Source organism: Chenopodium album, chromosome 1 (assembly GCF_948465745.1).
Source record: "Chenopodium album chromosome 1, dcCheAlbu1.1, whole genome shotgun sequence".
In the NCBI taxonomy this organism is placed as follows: domain Eukaryota; kingdom Viridiplantae; phylum Streptophyta; class Magnoliopsida; order Caryophyllales; family Amaranthaceae; genus Chenopodium; species Chenopodium album.
In genome coordinates this window covers 53,267,696-53,285,025 of record NC_137834.1, presented here as the reverse complement: position 1 = coordinate 53,285,025, position 17,330 = coordinate 53,267,696, and the positions used below count along the sequence as shown (strand labels likewise).

The window sequence follows — 17,330 nt, the reverse complement described above, 5'->3', positions numbered from 1 at the left end:
CAATTCTTTCAATGCTACTCTCAGATTCTCTCCCATTCTTACTTGTTCCTCTTGTTGCGGTTCTTCCTCCCTTAGAATGCTAGAGCTAAAAGATCGCCTAGCAACCCTTAGTTTTATAATAGTCCTCTCGATCTCCGGATCAAATGGCACAAGTGAATGACCACGTGCTCTATGCATACAACTCAAAGGAAATGATTAGTAGCACGGCTACAAGTGTAGCCTTAAAGAGGAAAATCTTTTTTTTTTTTAGAATGAAATAGACTAAAAAACTATAACAAAGCACCAATGTCATTCCCCGGCAACGTCGCCATTTTGACAAGGGGTTGGAACTAGTTCGTCATCTAATTCTCCCTAAGTCAAACTAAATTTGTAAACGCTTAACAAACCTTATACGAGCATAGAGGTAAGCTAAGGGTCGAACCCAAAGGAATGAATCAAAGCCATGTTATAGTCTAATGTTAAGCTAAATCGAAGAATTGCCAATGGTTGAGTATGGTAACTAGGATAACAAGAATCAAGAATTCAATCAAATTGCTAAACACTAGGGATATAGGTTCCACATGCAAGCTTAATAATCATGCTAATTGATAGATCACCCAATTGATTCATACAATGCAAGGGACAAACAATAGTTGAAATCAAAGGAATTCAAAGGCTACCTCTTATAAACCAAACTAGGGTTCACTATGAATGATTAACAAGGAGAATCACAATCAAATTCAATCAATTTAAGAAATTCCCAAATCAATTGTTCATGTCATTGGAATTTGCAATGTGTAGACACCTAAAAATGTTTCCCCAAAACCAAACCCAATGATGAACAACCCTTCACCGCCACTATTGGTCGGGTTCAGTATTTAATCCCGAGAGTGCTTAAAAATCGTATTTAGTTAAATTCAATTTTTGAATAGTCCATGGATCAGTCTTGATGTTTAGTCAAAGCATAGTTCTTTTTAACCCAATTAATAATAATAAATCAGAAATGGCCCGAAATTATCAATCGGTACTTAAAAATGATGAACGAAATTAGAGTTAAAAATGAATTTAGACGGAAAAATAGACTACAGACTCCAGCATCACGGCATTTATCCACCGTGTCACGGGAAACTGCCCCGTCAGACGGTGGGATTCCCTGTGACACAGTGCACCTGCTGTGACACGGGGAATTCCGTGTCCGTTTCGCGTAAACCCTTCACGCGTTTTATTCCCCGTACCCTAAAATATTTCCGTGTCACGCAACTGTTCACCACGTCACGGGAATGTTCCCGTCTGACGGTGGGATTTCCCGTGTCACGGTTCCCTTTGCCGTGTCGCGGTGCATTTTTTTAGGGTTTTTATCTTTTTAGGGTTCCGTGTGTTCCCTCAGCACATTTTTTCTATAAATGCCCCCTCATTTCTGGTGTACGGGGTATCAATTAATTCTCTATTTTTCTCTCCTCTATGCTCTAGCCTAAACACTAGCCTACCCTTTTCTTTCAAAATTCCTTCTTCAAGCACTCCAAGGAGTCCATACTTTACTCGTGGTTCTATCCTTAAGCCAAGGCGTGAAAGGTAGAACTGTTTGAGGGTTTGGCCCCAAATCAACTCTATTTAATTTAATTTAATTTAATTATCGTTTTATTATTATTTCCTTGAAGTTACTAACTCGTTTATTATTTTATAGTTGCAAGCAAACAGAATCAAAGTAAGAATTATGTTCCTTTTATTTCTTTTATTTTTCTAACGATTTTATATTGTTGGATTTATTGTTAAATTGCTTCTAATATTAATGCTTATTTTATTATATTTATTGATCACCATATTTCATGTTAAAGGGAATATGTAATTGAAAATCACGCCTAATAAGATAATTTGGACAACCGGCTTAGGTTCCTTTTTAATCTTGTTATTTAATCAAGTGATCACAAATTTTATAGAATTATATGTTGCATTAATATTAAACCAATTTAGCTTAATAATAGTTTGGAGCGAATTGAATCTCTGTTTGTATGCCTTTGAGATTACAGGAATGCTTTTCACTATAAGAATCGAGTAGAGGCTATGGGCGAATGTGACTCCATGACTCACTTCGTACCATCATCCTCGATCCTCCTTTCGTGGTTCCGAACCATATGGAGTTAGTAATCTCATGGATTATGAATGGGGTGTAACCTTCACGGGTCAATCGTTGTTGCCTATCGTTGTCCCTTATCATGGTTGCCTTTTTCAGATTCGTGAACGGTCTACAAGTTCCTTAAAAACTTGTTGGCGGCTCCCTACTTTCCTTGTCCTTAACCGTATACGTCAATTCTCACTTCCTATGAGTGCCAAGCATATTCACAACATGCTTTTTACGTAGGCGCACTTCGAGCGACGCCTACACAATGCAATCTAGATTAATATTATAGGTTGATCACTCCTATTCTAATTAATCACATGCACAACCATGTCAACCAATTTAATTGCAACAATCAATCAATTAAGGATCATCAATTAACAATAATCATCAATCAAGAATGATTCCCCTTCTCCCTAGCAACTAATCTACTCACTAATCATGGTGAATTATAAAGCTAAAATAAATTCAATCACAAACACATTCATTTCAAGCTAAATCAAAAGGAAATTCAATCAATCAACAAATTCTCAAAACTAAATCAAAATCCAAACCAAACATTCAAGCATAAAAGTAAATTGCAATTAAAGTAAATTCAAAGGAAAGAAATCTTACTAACTTTGATTGATATGAAGAAGAATCACAAACTTGATAGAAAAAACAATGTTGAATTACAATTCAAATCCTAAGATTACAATCTCTACTTTCTCTCTAACTTCTCTCTAGTTTCTCTCTCTAAAAACTAAGCAAATGAAATATTATCTAAAAGTTGCCCCTCAAAAGGATTCACAAGAGTATATATAGACAAAGAAGAAAAGCTGATCGGTCGCGCCCTCTCCACGAAGACTCCGCGGGCGCGCAGAAATGGGTACGGAACCCATAACTACCTCCGCGGGCAGTCTGGGAAAAACCCGCGCCCACGGGTACTGTAGCCCGCGTCCGCGGCTCAAGACGCGGCAAAATGCCCTATTTCAGGAGAAGCAGGGGGCCGCGGTCTATCTGAAGTGGAGCACCCTCTCCAAAATCTCCGCGCCTGCGGGTAGACCGCGGCTAGGGCGCAGAGAGTTGTAGGAGTTTATAGGTACTACGCAGCGGAAATAACATGAATCATATTCAATCAAGTACCAATCCCAAGAATCACATGCATAACACACAAGACACATAATCATACCTTTGACGCGTGAATTCCACGAAGCTATTCGACAGGCAAATCAGGGAGAGAATAGAGCCCCAAGCGTTGCTCCTCTACTTAGTCCACGAGATTCGAACGAGTCGTCCACCAATACTAGATTGGTCGAGTGATTGAGGAAAACTGCGATCACCACCTTTACGAACAACCGACCACCGCACGAACCACCACCACCACGAGACACCACCGGCGCTAATGAGGAGGAGGAGAGAGCCGTGTGAGAGAGGACTATGAGAGGGGTTGGGTTTCATGTTTGCTAATTCGGGTTTGATCACACTGATCAGTTAATTCCATCTCTCCTTCACTACTACAAAACCCATATAATCTCGACACTATTACCTCGACACTGTGAAAGACCGTCAATGCTAAAATATAAATCGTGTTTCACCTCGACGCTTTTTAGTGTCGTAAGCTTTTGATGACTATTTAAAGCGTCGAGGTATCACGTGCCTTCCTTGTGGTAAAAGAAGCCCAATAGTTCCAAGCCCGCGAATGAAATTTTGGGAAAACTTAAACCGCTTAATTGAAAATTAAAAATAAATTTAAAAAAAAAAAAAAAAACCTCACGCACTCAGACTACTCCTCTCTGTTCATTCATTTCATCAGTTACCTTCTCCACTTTGCCCTAAGTTTTTCCTCTTTTGAATTCATACATCACTTCTACAAAATCTAAGAATCATCATTGCTTATCATCATCTTGTTCCGCCGAAGGTAATATTTTTTGTTTTTTATTTTTCGTCGATTGTTTTTTGTTTTTCCTTCAATTCAATTCGTGTAGATTGATTTTAGGGTTTTAATTATGATTATTGTTATGAAAATTATTGTCAAAGATGAGTTTAAATCTTGATAAAATCATCAATTATATTTACAAATTAGTTAATGATTCAGATTTGTTCCCTCTCTTGAATTTTTCAGTATTTTTTTTCCCTTAATTTTCCTTGAAAGTGTGAATTGTCCGTTTAATTTGTGAATTGACGAAATTATTAAGAATATATTAAAAAATTACAGATCTAAAGTTGCTGCCTTTATTGAAATTTTTAGTTCTTTTGGTCTTAATCACATCTAAATTATGATTTTCTAGAAAAAAAAATGCATGAAAAAGAAAATAGGATTTTTTGTAGGAGGAGTTGTTAGATTCTTTATTTTAGATGATGGGTTGTGCAGCTAAACTATATATAAAATTGTTGGAATTTTGCATGATTGTTGAACCTTGGTTGATCAACTGAATTTTCTTGTTGCTTTTGACATGATTGTCATAGATTTTTGCAATATTATAGCCATTGAACTCTTGTAACTCAATTTGTGTCGGACATTCATTGTTTATTTTCTATTCTGACTACATCACGTAGCCTTAATTGCAACCATTTTTTAAATACTGTAATTATTGTGAAGCACTGCTATCACAGAAATTTTTATGGCACTTCTTACAAAAAGACTATATAAAATAGGAAGTATCAAAGTATATGCGTTGTAGTTGAAAATACTAGACTTATCTCCGATCCATAATTGAAGTTTCTTTTAGTTATACAACCTTATGTTTCAGTCTTTCAGAGGGTGACATCAAATTTTTTTAGATTATAATGCTCAAATAATAGAAGTTAGGAGATTAATCGAAGCGTATTCCGTAAACAAAAATGTTAAGTGTGCATTTTTTCATGTTTAATTATAGTGGTAATTGCTATTTAATTACTTGTTGTTGATCTCCGTATTTCTTTACTGACAAATAATCAATCACTTTTTATAATTGCAATATGATTGCTTGTCTTCTTAATAATCACTCTATAATTGGTGATGTCTTTCAATTAAATCTTCTATTGTTCACATTATTAAATCCTCTATCAAATTATTAAAATTTATTTTGTTCTTTGACTCCTCAAATGTAAAACTAAGTGAATTCGACTATTCGGCGCAAATTAAAGCGGACAACGAACAACAAGATAATCTTGATCACAAGTACGAGTAGGCTTGAATCACATTAACACTCCTCTAGCCAGGTAACTACTAGTAACCTTAAAGGCTTTAACTTTGATTAATATGTCTAAGAATGCATGATTGGGTAGCTAGAATTCATATTTCTTTTTCATGATTATATAATTATCATGTTTATTTATTGTTGTTCCTGTAATTAAAGATTAATTGCTTCCCTAACCAAAAAATACATGCTCTGATCTTAGGATTGATTGTGTATTATTTTTAGTTGATTGATGATTTATTTATTGGGTGATTGAGTCATTTACATACTTAATAATAATCATAAGTTAAGAAGATTTTAAACTTTATTGCCTTTTGATTACCATCATTATTGATACTTAGCTTATTCAAAATTTTAAGTGAATTCTAGATATTGTTCCATTGAAATTGATTTCTCTTCTCATATTTTGCTTAGAATAAAAATAATAATATATATTATGTGAGCATGTTGTAGCAATACTTTAAGACATATGCACTACATACTCTTATATGGCTTATGACCAAAGAATATCATGCTTTGGGTGGGATGTTGAACATGAATATAAATATATATTTCTCTTGTATTAATTTGAATCCAATATAAAAAGATTAATTTATTTGATTTTTTGTAGAAATGGATACCAGTTGGATTGATTTGTGCACTGGGGAACCTATGTCTAGGAATGCATGATAGGGTAGAGTTTGAATTCATATGGCCCTATCATGATTTTGTAATTATCATGTTTACTTTTTATTGATTCTGCATTTGTAGTTTTTGTTTGGGTGAGTGATTTATTTAATTTATTTATCATAATTACAAGTTAAAAAGGTTAGTAAACTTTGTCCTTTGTTATTGTCAATGATGCTTATCTTATAAAAAATTTCAAGTGAATTTTTGGTATTCACCCGTATTATTCATAGAATGATATACTAATAATAATGTGAGCATGTTATAGCAATAGTTGAAGACATGTGCAATACTCTTATATGGCTTATGATTAAATGAGTTTCATGATTTAAGCCGGTTGTTAAACTTGAAAATTATTTGATATTGCTTTTTGTATTGAATTGTAATTTTTTTTATTTTTTTTTACGGGGTAATTTTTTTTTTATTATTAAAAAGTAAATAGAAAGTAATTTGGTGTTTTTGTAGTCATGGATACCAGTTGGATTGATTTATGCAATGGCAAACCTGCTTATTTCAAAGGTTGCATGAATTTTGTTAAACTTGCTAAGAAGACTCTTATAGATGGGAAAACTCGATGCCCGTGTAATAAATGCAAAGTGAATGAATTGTTACCCATAGAGGAAGTAGGAGGACATATTTTGTGTAATGGTTTTTTTAAGAAGTATAGGAATTGGGTTTTTCATTCTACAGTTGATGAAGGGACCAATACCTTAGAAACTCCCATTCATGAAAAGGTAGTAGGTCAAGATGATATGGTTGGTTTGTTAAGAGAAGCCTTTAGGGCTGGCATTCCAGATTCTCTTTTTGAATCCCAAAACATGCAACAAGAAGAGGCTTCATATGATATGCACGAAATAGGAGGTTCATACGATATGCACGAAGAGTTTGATTTTCATTGTGATGTAGGTGATGTAAATCCATCTACTAACTCTAGATAAGAAGATGTCAAGTATAAAAGACTAATGGATGCTTCATATGAGGGTTTATACGATGGGTGCACTACTTTCTCAAAGTTATCGTTTCTTTTGCACTTGTTTCACCTTAAGTGTATGTTCCATTGGTCTGCTGAGTCATTCACTAAATTGCTTGAACTTTTAGTAGATGTATTTCCTTCAATCAATGAGTTTCCATCGTCTTACTATGAGGGCATGAAGATAATTAAGGACTTGGGATTAGGTTATGAGAAAATTGATGCATGTCCAAATGATTGCACGTTATATTAGGGTGAATTTGCAGAACAAAATGAGTGTCATGTTTGTCATACATCAAGGTGGAAAATTGCAAAAGGGAAGGAAGGTGATTCAAGTGAAAAAGGTAAAGAATCGTGTAAAAAGGGTGAGTCAGCTAAGGTATTGCGATACTTTCCTCTTATCCCTAGATTAAAAAGACTTTATATGTCATCTAAAACAGCAGAGGAAATGAGATGGCATTTTGGTCGAAAGGATGATAAGGTTCTAAGGCACCCAGCAGATGGTGAGGCTTGGAAAAAATTTGATGAAAGATATCAAGAATTTGCCGCTGATCCTGGTAGTGTTAGGTTGGGTCTAGCAAGTGATGGTTTCAATCCATATCGTCTTATGAGTTCTAATTATAGTACTTGGCCTGGGGTCTTAATTCCATATAATTTACCACCATGGCTTTGAATGAAGCCATCATCATTCATATTGTCCTTGATTGTTCCCGGTAAATATAGTCCAGGGATTGATATTGATGTGTATTTGCAACCATTAATCCATGAGTTAAAATTTTTATGGGATGGTGTTGATGCCTTTGATTCTTATAGTGGAAAATACTTTAAAATGCGAGCAGCCTTACACTCCACTATAAATGACTTCCCTGCATACGCTATGTTGTCTGGTTGGATTACAAGAGGTTATAAAGCTTGTCCTTCATGTGCCCATTCCACTCACTCATATTATTTTGGTGGTAAAATTTGCTACCTTGGACATCGAAAATGGTTGCCACTTGATCATCCTTATCGTTCTCAAGCCCATTTATTTAATGGGACACAAGAACATGATGTTGCTCCAGTTCCTACAAGTGGGGAAGACATTTTAAAGGAACAAGAAAGGATTAATTATGTATATGGAAAGTCAAAAAAAACCCTCCAATAAGAAAAGAGAAAGAAAGAAAGGTGGGATATCCATTAATGAATTTGATGATGACCATGGTGAGAAAGATTCTAATAATGTTCTTTGGAAAAAGAAAAGTACATTTTTTGACTTGGAATATTGGGAACACAATCTTCTAAGACATAATTTAGATGTTATGCACATTGAAAAGAACGTTTGTGACAATTTGTTAGGAACTCTTTTAGATATGGACAATGCTAGAGATGACAAGAGTGCAAGAGAGGCCCTTGAGAAGTTAAATATTAAATCTCATCTTTGGATTGATACAAGTCCAAATAACTATATGTCTCTCGCATCATACAACATGTCTATAGAAGAAAAAGAAAGGTTTTTAAGAGTCTTATAAAAGCTTAGAGTTCCAGATGGATATGGATCTAACTTGCAAAGATGTGTGAACATGAAGCAACGAAAACTTATCAATATGAAAAGCCATGACAATCATATCCTCATGCAAGATATCCTTCCGGTTGCTTTAAGAGCATCAAATGCCACGAAAGTAATTGACTTGATTGAGGAGTTGTCTGACTTTTTCAAACGACTATGTTCAACTTCTATTGATACAACGGAGTTAGATGATATTCAATCTAAGCTTGTTTTGACACTTTTTAAGATGGAACAAGAGTTTCTACCAACTTTTTTCACAATCATGGTTCATCTATTGATTCATTTAGTGGATGAGGTTAGACTCGGTGGACCAGTTCATTACAGATGGATGTATCCCGTTGAAAGGTCAATATCTTAACTTATATTTTCAAAGCTTCGTTAAAATAAATAATATTATCATATTACTTTTTTTTTAAGATTTTTTATATTGACATTCATTTTTATATTACAGGGTACTTGGAATTTTTGAAATCTCATGTAAGTAATAAAGCCCAACCTGAAGGGTCCATTGCTGAGGGGTTCCTTTTATGGGAAACAATTGCATTTTGTTCGAGATATTTAGATAGTGTTGAGACCATATTTAACAGACCGAAAAGAAATGAAGATGGTGTTATAAACAATATCTATTTATTTAATTCGGGCTGTCGTGTGGTTGGAAAACAGGATAACTTTCGTCTTGATGATAAAAGTTTAAAACAAGCTCATCGTTATATTTTGCTTCATTCAAATGAGATGAAACCAATTCTTGAGTAAGTATTGCAATAAATTAATAACTTCTTGTTTGTTAGCTATTATTATACTATTAGTTAACATAATTTTTTCTATGTCTAAAGTGATTTCATATACCAAAAAAGACAAGAGAATCACTTTCAAGTGAACGAAATTGTAGAAAATGGGTGGATAATCAATGAATTTTCTGGGTGGTTACAAAATCAGGTGACTAAATATCAAAGTTAATTTTTATTTTTTTATTCTTTTCACATAGGAAGTCCTAATCAGGCTTAACGTAAGATTTATTTATTTATTTATTTATTTACATAGGTCCACAACATAGATGATAGTACAACAGAAGGAAAGTTGAGAAAAGCATTGGCTGGTGGTTTAAGTAATCGTTGTAAAAGGATAAAAAGTGTTATCATCAATGGTTATAAATTTAACATTGTGGATCGCGAGCGATATCGAAAGACACAAAATTCTGGCATTATGTTAGAGGCAGAAGGCCAAGAGTATTATGGAAGACTCAAAGCAATATATGAATTATATTATTACGGTTCTCACAAGGTTATAATGTTTCATTGTGATTGGGTTGACATAAAAAGGGGTTTGAAAAGATACCATACTGGGAACGTTTGTGTAAATTTCTCGAAGCTGATGCACACTGGGCAAAATTTATATGATGATCCATTTATTTTCTCATCTCAAGCAAAACAAGTGTTTTATATCGAGGATGAGATAAGTAAAGGATGGTTACATGTTGTTAAGACTAAGCCAAGGGACTTGTTTATTATGGGCGATGATGAGACTTAGTTTTGCATATGTTGACTTTTTTGTTTAACATCTTATAATTTTCACTCTCGTTTCAAACATTATATTCTATGCATTTGAAATATTCTTTTTTGTCTATCATTTTTATGCCAAGGTTTATGCTCCTCATTTAGCAAGTTAGCATTCTTGATACAGAGTAGTTTTCTTATATACGATATATTTTCCCTTTTCCTCTTCCAGTCTCTCTTGCAGTTTTTCTTTGATTTTGGGGTAATTTATAGAGGAAGATGGTTGTTAATCAAAATTTGTCTCTTTCTTGAGCTTTGCTTGAGTTCAGGTACAATGTAGAAAGTTTGTTGCAGAGTGGCTCTTGTTTGGCCTTTTGAATTTAAAGAAGTAAAACTTTGGTCTCCTCTCTTTTTTTTTTGCTCACTTTGGATGTTGTATATATAATACATTGAGATGACATTTGGTAAAATTGTGGTAATAAGGACATATGTTGACAACTATATAAGGGTCCATTAACTCTTTTTAAAGGATGGACTTTTACAATGAAGCTAGTAAAAGAGATTGAATTGGTTACTGTAAAAACTGCCAAAACATTAATCATGGATTGATTGTGAACTGATATGCTTCTCTTCCTTACTTTACAGATGAGAGGTATTATTGATTGTATGACTGATTTACCTTTTTACACATGAGCAGGAGTACAGAACTGAGCCAATTAATCGGTTGTTGATTTTTTTTGGAAATTCACTTCGTATTATTACTGGTGGATACAAATAAACGGGTGGCAGTAGTTAGTTATGCAACTGCTTGTCATAGTAGTCAACTTTATGGACTTAATTGCTCTTAACATTTTTTTTCCTTTCAGGTTAGTCAAGATGAGTTATCGTAGCAAAAGAACAAGGGCAGCTGGCCTTGCAGCCACAAATGCACCAGATACAGTTTCAAATAAGGCTCCAAAATTGGTATCATCACAACCACTACAAAAAGAGCCTAAAGCTTCAATACCTTCTACCTCAATCCAAAAATCAGGGGAAGCTAATGGTAGATGGGGACCATTTACCCCACGAAACACTCAAAACCCACCTTCATCTCCCACTACTAATATAATTACACAACCTCCACCCCCAAAAAGCAATCCAATATGGAAGAAACCACTCATCAATAATGTACCAAGTTCTCTTAGCAACACTAGCACTCAAGACCTCCCTTTATCTTCAAATACTAGCACAAGTAAACCTCAAAAAAACAGTCCTACAATGAGAAACCCAACTAATGTAACAAACCCTCCAAGCATAACTAAGACTCACAACTTCCCATCATCTTCTACACAAAACACCTCTACCGTTCCTCAAAAAATTCCACCTCCTAAGCTATCAAAACCACCTATATTCCCTTCTACTTCCCATACTTCTCATCAACCATTGTTACAAGAAATTCAAGATGATCATACTGCAAATAAGGATAAAGATAAGCATGCATGTGGTGGAGCAGCAAAAGAAAAATCTAAAATTTTCAAGCTTCGACGTCGTGCATCGCTTCCCGAATGGCTCGGTGCAATTGAGTATGATGACAAAGAAGAGGTTCTAACTATTGGTACATACCTATTCTTATTTATTTTACATTGGTATGTTTGTGTATTGATCATGAAATTAACTGGTAAAATTTAAATTTTCTAAAAATCGCATATTGGCAGCTTTATTTCTAATATGGCAACACAATGTGTCACCTTGTTATTACATTGCTCTCTTGCACTAATTTTCATACTAAGCTAGGTTATTTTATTTTATGTGTTGTGTCCTTGATACAATCACTATTTGATTCTCTTTTTTCATAGATACTGATGGTAAGAAGCGATTAATTAGTGGACCCATTCCGCAAATTGAGGTTTGGAATAACAATGGTGTTAAATATGTTGTACATTTCAATGATTTTTGCCAACCAATTCAAAAAGGTGGCCATATATTGGTCCAATTCCTTGGTAGCATTGCAAAAGAAGAGCGTTTCTTCCCACTTTCAGAGAAGACTTGGCGTAAGTTGGACGCCTCTTTTAAGAGGGACATCAGTAAAGCAATAAGGGTATATATTCCATTTATCACTTAGTTAAAATTTATTTGGATTATTATATACATTTGCTCATGGAATTATGTTTTATTAAGGACCGCTTTGTGATCCCCGATGAGGAGAAGTATTACACCCAAGCTCTACAGCGTGTTGATAAAGTTTGGAGGAATTATAAGCATGATCTTAAGAAACGATACTTTAAACCAGATGAGAAATCAATAACAGAAATTGTTGATAATTCCCCAAATGGAGTTAGCAAGAGTAATTGGGTTAATTTGGTTAACTACTGGAATTCATAAAGAGGGAAAGTAAGTATTTATCATATGAATGTTACAGCTATCACAATGAAATCATATATTCTGTTTCATTTTTCTCTATTATAAATTTTAAAAGTTGTATGAATTATTGCAGGAATTGTCTGAAATCGGAAAAGAGGCAAGAGCATCTCTAAACCAAATTCATAATTCTGGTGGTACAAGCTTTGCGAATAGACGTGCTGATTATGTATGATTTATTTACCCCATTGATTACAAATATAATGCATAGTGATGCATAAAATTGTGGTTGGCATTTTTTGAAAACAATTCAATATGTAACCTATATATCTCTATTATTCTAATTTATAGGAAGATGAGCACGGAGAAGAAATGAGCCTATTTGAACTATGGCAAAAATGTTATAGAAGAAAAGATGGAACTTTTTACGAAGGCACAGACACAGAAGATTTCCTGGTATTAGTTCTTTTTGGTTGTTTATCTTCTGATTTTTGATAATTTGACTCTTAACATATACATGTGTCATATATGTTGTGCAGGAAGATGTTAAGGCTAAGGTTGAAAGCTTAAGGCTTGCATACCCTGATGGTTCAAAGTCGCGTATTGAAATAAAGAATGAAGCTTTTGAGGCTACACAGTATGGTGGACAGATTCCTGAAAAACCACAAGGCTTCGGTTTTGGAGTTCGAAGTGGAGACATTTATGGGGTGCGTGGTGCACTTAGAAAAGAAGGGATTGGAAAAGGAACTAGAGTTGTGGAATTGGGCAACATGTCATCGGAGGTATCAAGTTTGAAAGAAGAAAATAAAGAGCTTCATAAGCAAAATGAAGAGATAAAAGGAAAGTGTGATGAGAATACAAAGCTACTTAAGACAATGACAACACTATTTTCTCAAGTTTTAGAATCCATTCGTAGTGGAGAAGGTTCATCACAACTTCTAGATACTGCACAACTAGCCTTGCGTATGGCTAACCCTCAGGTAATATGGTTAAATAATTCCTCACTCCCTTGCTTATTTGGCTATGACAATCAACATATATGTAACCTTGAAATAACATGTTATGGTGCTTCATTAACTGTGCACAAGAGATTTATAAGCCTGCATTATCAAGGGAAAAATATAGGGAAGAAACAACTTATGTCTGCTACAAGAGACAACAGATTCAAAAAATTTCAAGGGTAAAAAATCATAATAACCCTGACCTGACAATGATTCCAAGCAGTTGTTTATGCCACTGGATTCTATTTAATTATTTATGTTGTGTTATCATTTAGTTGGGTGTTGCCTGGTGTTCTTGATTTGTTCATATTTTTGTAAGGATATAAATAACCAGAAATGAATCTATTGGGTGTTTCTTGGTGGTTCTGATATGTTCATATTTTTGTAAGGATATAGATAACCAGTATGCATTCCCCACATATGGAAAAATCTCTGGATATCATTTATTTTGGCACGATGCTTTACTTTATCTAGGTTCTGTATTTCCATAGATCAATTTGTAATTGAAATAGACGGAATAGGTTAGAAGCTTTTCTTGTAAACCTAAAGAGGTTCGTCTTGCTTTTATGCTTTGTGGTTTTGGATCGTGAGCGTTATCGAAAGACACAAAATCACTGTCATTTTCTTATTGTTGGTGTTGTACTTATTTCAATGTGTTAGAACTTAATAAAAATAAAGCAGGAAGTAGGAAGTGGAGTAGGTGAGGCAATCAACGCTTTGCTGTAATGCAGATCATTAGGGAGCAGGGGTAGAGTAGACGAGGCAGTTGAGCTCATAAATATGATTTGGGGCTTCCTAATTAGAAGATAAATATGATAACCACATCACATTGAGATCTAAAAATAATTTGGTATATATAAATGCATTGAACAGAAGAAAAAAAAAACTTGAGAACAAGTGGTCACATGACTCTTGTTATTATCCTAGTTTGCGTCTAGAATTTGTATGCTTCAGTATATATGGTTGGGTTCTGCTGCTAGATGGCTGCCACCGCTTGCAAGAGCTGTGTAAGTGAATGTAGATGCGGGCTTTATTTGGGAGTTAGGTTGTGGTTTGGGTGCTGTTGTGAGGGACAAGGAAGGGGTTGTCAAGGCAGTAGGGGTGCAGCAGAGTAGTACTAATTAGGAGGTAAGGGGGTAGAGTAGACGAGGCAGTTGAGCTCATAAATATGATTTGGGGCTTCCTAATTAGAAGATAAATATGATAATCACATCACATTGAGATCTTAAAATGGTTTGGTATATATAAATGAATTGAACAGAAGGAAAAAAAAAAAAAAAAAAACTTGAGAACAAGTGGTCACATGACTCTTGTTATTATCCCAGTTTGCGTCTAGTATTTGTATGCTTTAGTGTATATGGTTGGGTTCTGCTGCTAGATGGCTGTCACCGCTTGCAACAGCTGTGTAAGTGAATGTAGATGCGGGCTTTATTTGGGAGTTGGGTTGTGGTTTGGGTGCTGTTGTGAGGGACAAGGAAGGGGTTGTCAAGGTAGTAGGGGTGCAGCAGAGTAGTGCTAATTGGGAGGTAAGGGTGGCAGAAGCAAAAGCTGTGATGTGTGGGCTTCGGCTTGCTGTAGACCCGGGGTTGCGAGAGGTAATCATTAAGAGCTATTGTTTTGTAAATAATTTGAGAGCGGTTGTTTTGAGACTGATTGTTTTGTTGCAAACCTGAGGTAATGTGTTAATTATTTTTGCAAAACCTATATCCTACTAGCTGGTTCCAAGAATTTATTTCAAGTAAAATCTGATTCATAAATATACAATGTTTGCAAAAAAATGATCACTAACCTAGATTAACGTAGTATAGAAAATTATCTAATGGGATTCAAGCTACACCATATTGATTGGGATCATTGAGATTCAAAGCGTGCAGCTACTTTGGCCATTAGCCCCTTTAATTTTTATATTTTTTTTTATTATTTTTCTAAAAAATTTGCACTGTTATTTTATATTTATTAATTAGTTTGTGGGAGTTATGTTTGTTCCCTTTACTTACCCTCCTACTGATTGCTTCGACATATATGCTGCTGAAATTCTAGACATTGCACCTTAGCCCTCTGCTGTTCAGTTTCATTCAAGTAGCTTATTTTGCTAACATCAGGCTTTTGAACTATATCTTCTCTCCCTGCCAACTACTGAAGTCTATCATATATACTTATCCTAAGTTTGCTTTATATTATAGTTTATGTGCTTGTAAGTTAAACTTAAATCACATACGGTGGCTGCTTAAGTGCTCTATGTGTCTATCTTTTGCTCTGATGGTTGTTATCGGTAACTCTATGATCTAATATATACTATCTCGCGTTTGTGTTAAAAAAAGTGGGAGTTATGTTTGTTATATATGTACAGAAAATTACTTACATTTTTTAATATCAATTTCAGGTGTCTATGACTCCGTAGACCATGGAGGCGGAAGATATGAATCAAGGGATGTTTAGCTCGTTTAACCATTGACTTAGATTAGGAAACTTGTAATTATATTATTTGGCTAGATTTGAATGGTTTTTGAGATGACCATAGATTCAACATGTTGAAGATCATATATTTTAGCTTTGAGGTTGTCTTTTGGATTCTGAAATTAGCTAAGAATAATCATGTAGTAGTTCAAACATATTATTTGATAAGCTTTACTTTAAATGTTATGCTACGATGTATTATAATTATTTTAGACTATATATTTTGGACGTACATACTATTATTATTAATTATATTACCTAGCCTCTTAATTTGTGAATTTTTTTTTTCAAAATTGCAAATTCGGATTAGTATTTATACATATTGAAATATTCCATTGTCCTAATATAGAATTTTAGAAAAGAAGGGAACTCAAATTCTCGACGCTTTTAAACGTCCATCTAATATCCCGCCAACACTTGCTATGAGCCGCGAAAATAAAACTGCCTACATTGAACTGCGTCGACAACGAAATACTTCGATAGTTAAAAGTGTCAATATTGTCGACGCTTTAAAGCATCAAATAAATATTTAGACAGGAAAAAGTGTCGACAGTATTGACGCCTAAAAGCGTCAAGAATTCTCGACGGCCAAAATCTCGACGCTTTACCAAAGCGTCGAGAATTAATTTTTCGACGCTTTTTGCCGTCGAGAATATGGAAAAAAAGCGTCGAGATTGAGCGGGTTTTGTAGTAGTCTATTTATAATCTCATTATAATTAGACTAGGGCACGAAGCCCTAAACTCTCTTATAATCCCCATATGGCTGGCCACCTAGAGTGATGAGGCCCATGATGGGCCTCATCCTCTAATGCTCGATCTAGCCCCTTTGTGTGATCTTATAGGATCCGTCCAATTGGGCTTTGGGCTATTTTACCAGTCCAAAGATCGTTAGTACCTCTAGCTATGGCAAAACGACGACCCAAAAGTACGAACTTAATTATCTCCATAATTTGATCCAATTATATATCTAGTAATTGCACACGACGAAGACATAACTCCTTTAATCTCCCACTTGTCTGAGACAAGGGTGCAATATTCAAATTCCTTAAGTCAATATATGTGTCGATTTGATAATATGATTGCATCACATGTCGAGATCATATTGGTCTACAAATCTTTTCTTGAAATATGAGTTAGAATTACAAAACCAAATGATTACTGTGTAATGCATTTGAACGCGGCCACGTATTTTCTGAATTCTCCCTCTTCAAGCGGCCATGACACATTTCCTAATTTAATAGGTAGACTCTATCCAATCTTGTGGCAACATGACTCCCACTCAACTTCTGAAATAACCGGGAAACACCCTTTATAATCTCCAGTTACGGCTAGACGTTTGAGTGTACCACAGTCACAACATCCATTGAATGAAATCAATGTTCCACTCATGTCAAAGGAATCCACTAATATATACGGAAGCTCTATACTTGAACTTCAAAGTAGGTCAATAGTTCGATCATGCATCATTCATGCATATCCAAGTGATTGACCGAGCATCATTATGCCCCTATAGCCCATGAAACTACACTATCCAATCAATCTTACATGCTAGTTCATTTATTGAAATCATTTATGTCCACTTTAATGATCTCGAACTAGGAACT

General features: G+C 34.7%; 1 protein-coding gene and 1 long non-coding RNA gene across 2 annotated transcripts; both read left to right on the top strand.

Annotated features, from left to right (window-relative positions):
* Window positions 1–3,826: 3,826 nt before the first annotated feature.
* Window positions 3,827–11,386, top strand: LOC145586339 (uncharacterized). The gene is made up of 3 exons (XR_014100923.1): window positions 3,827–3,995; window positions 5,175–5,278; window positions 10,798–11,386. It is a non-coding gene; the product is annotated as an uncharacterized LOC145586339 (long non-coding RNA).
* Window positions 11,387–12,445: 1,059 nt separating this feature from the next.
* Window positions 12,446–13,452, top strand: LOC145632765 (uncharacterized). Its single transcript, XM_081685106.1, has 2 exons — window positions 12,446–12,724; window positions 12,808–13,452. The coding sequence occupies exons 1-2, from the start codon at window positions 12,641–12,643 to the stop codon at window positions 13,450–13,452; spliced, it is 729 nt and encodes a 242-aa protein (XP_081541232.1). The 5' UTR covers window positions 12,446–12,640.
* The last annotated feature ends 3,878 nt before the right edge of the window (window positions 13,453–17,330 follow it).

Coding starts and splice junctions, on each gene's coding strand:
- LOC145632765 (XM_081685106.1), top strand. CDS start 12,641: ATGAGCCTATTTGAACTATGGCAAAAATGTTATAGAAGAAAAGATGGA. Junction 12,725..12,807: donor CAGACACAGAAGATTTCCTG/GTATTAGTTCTT, acceptor TATGTTGTGCAG/GAAGATGTTAAGGCTAAGGT.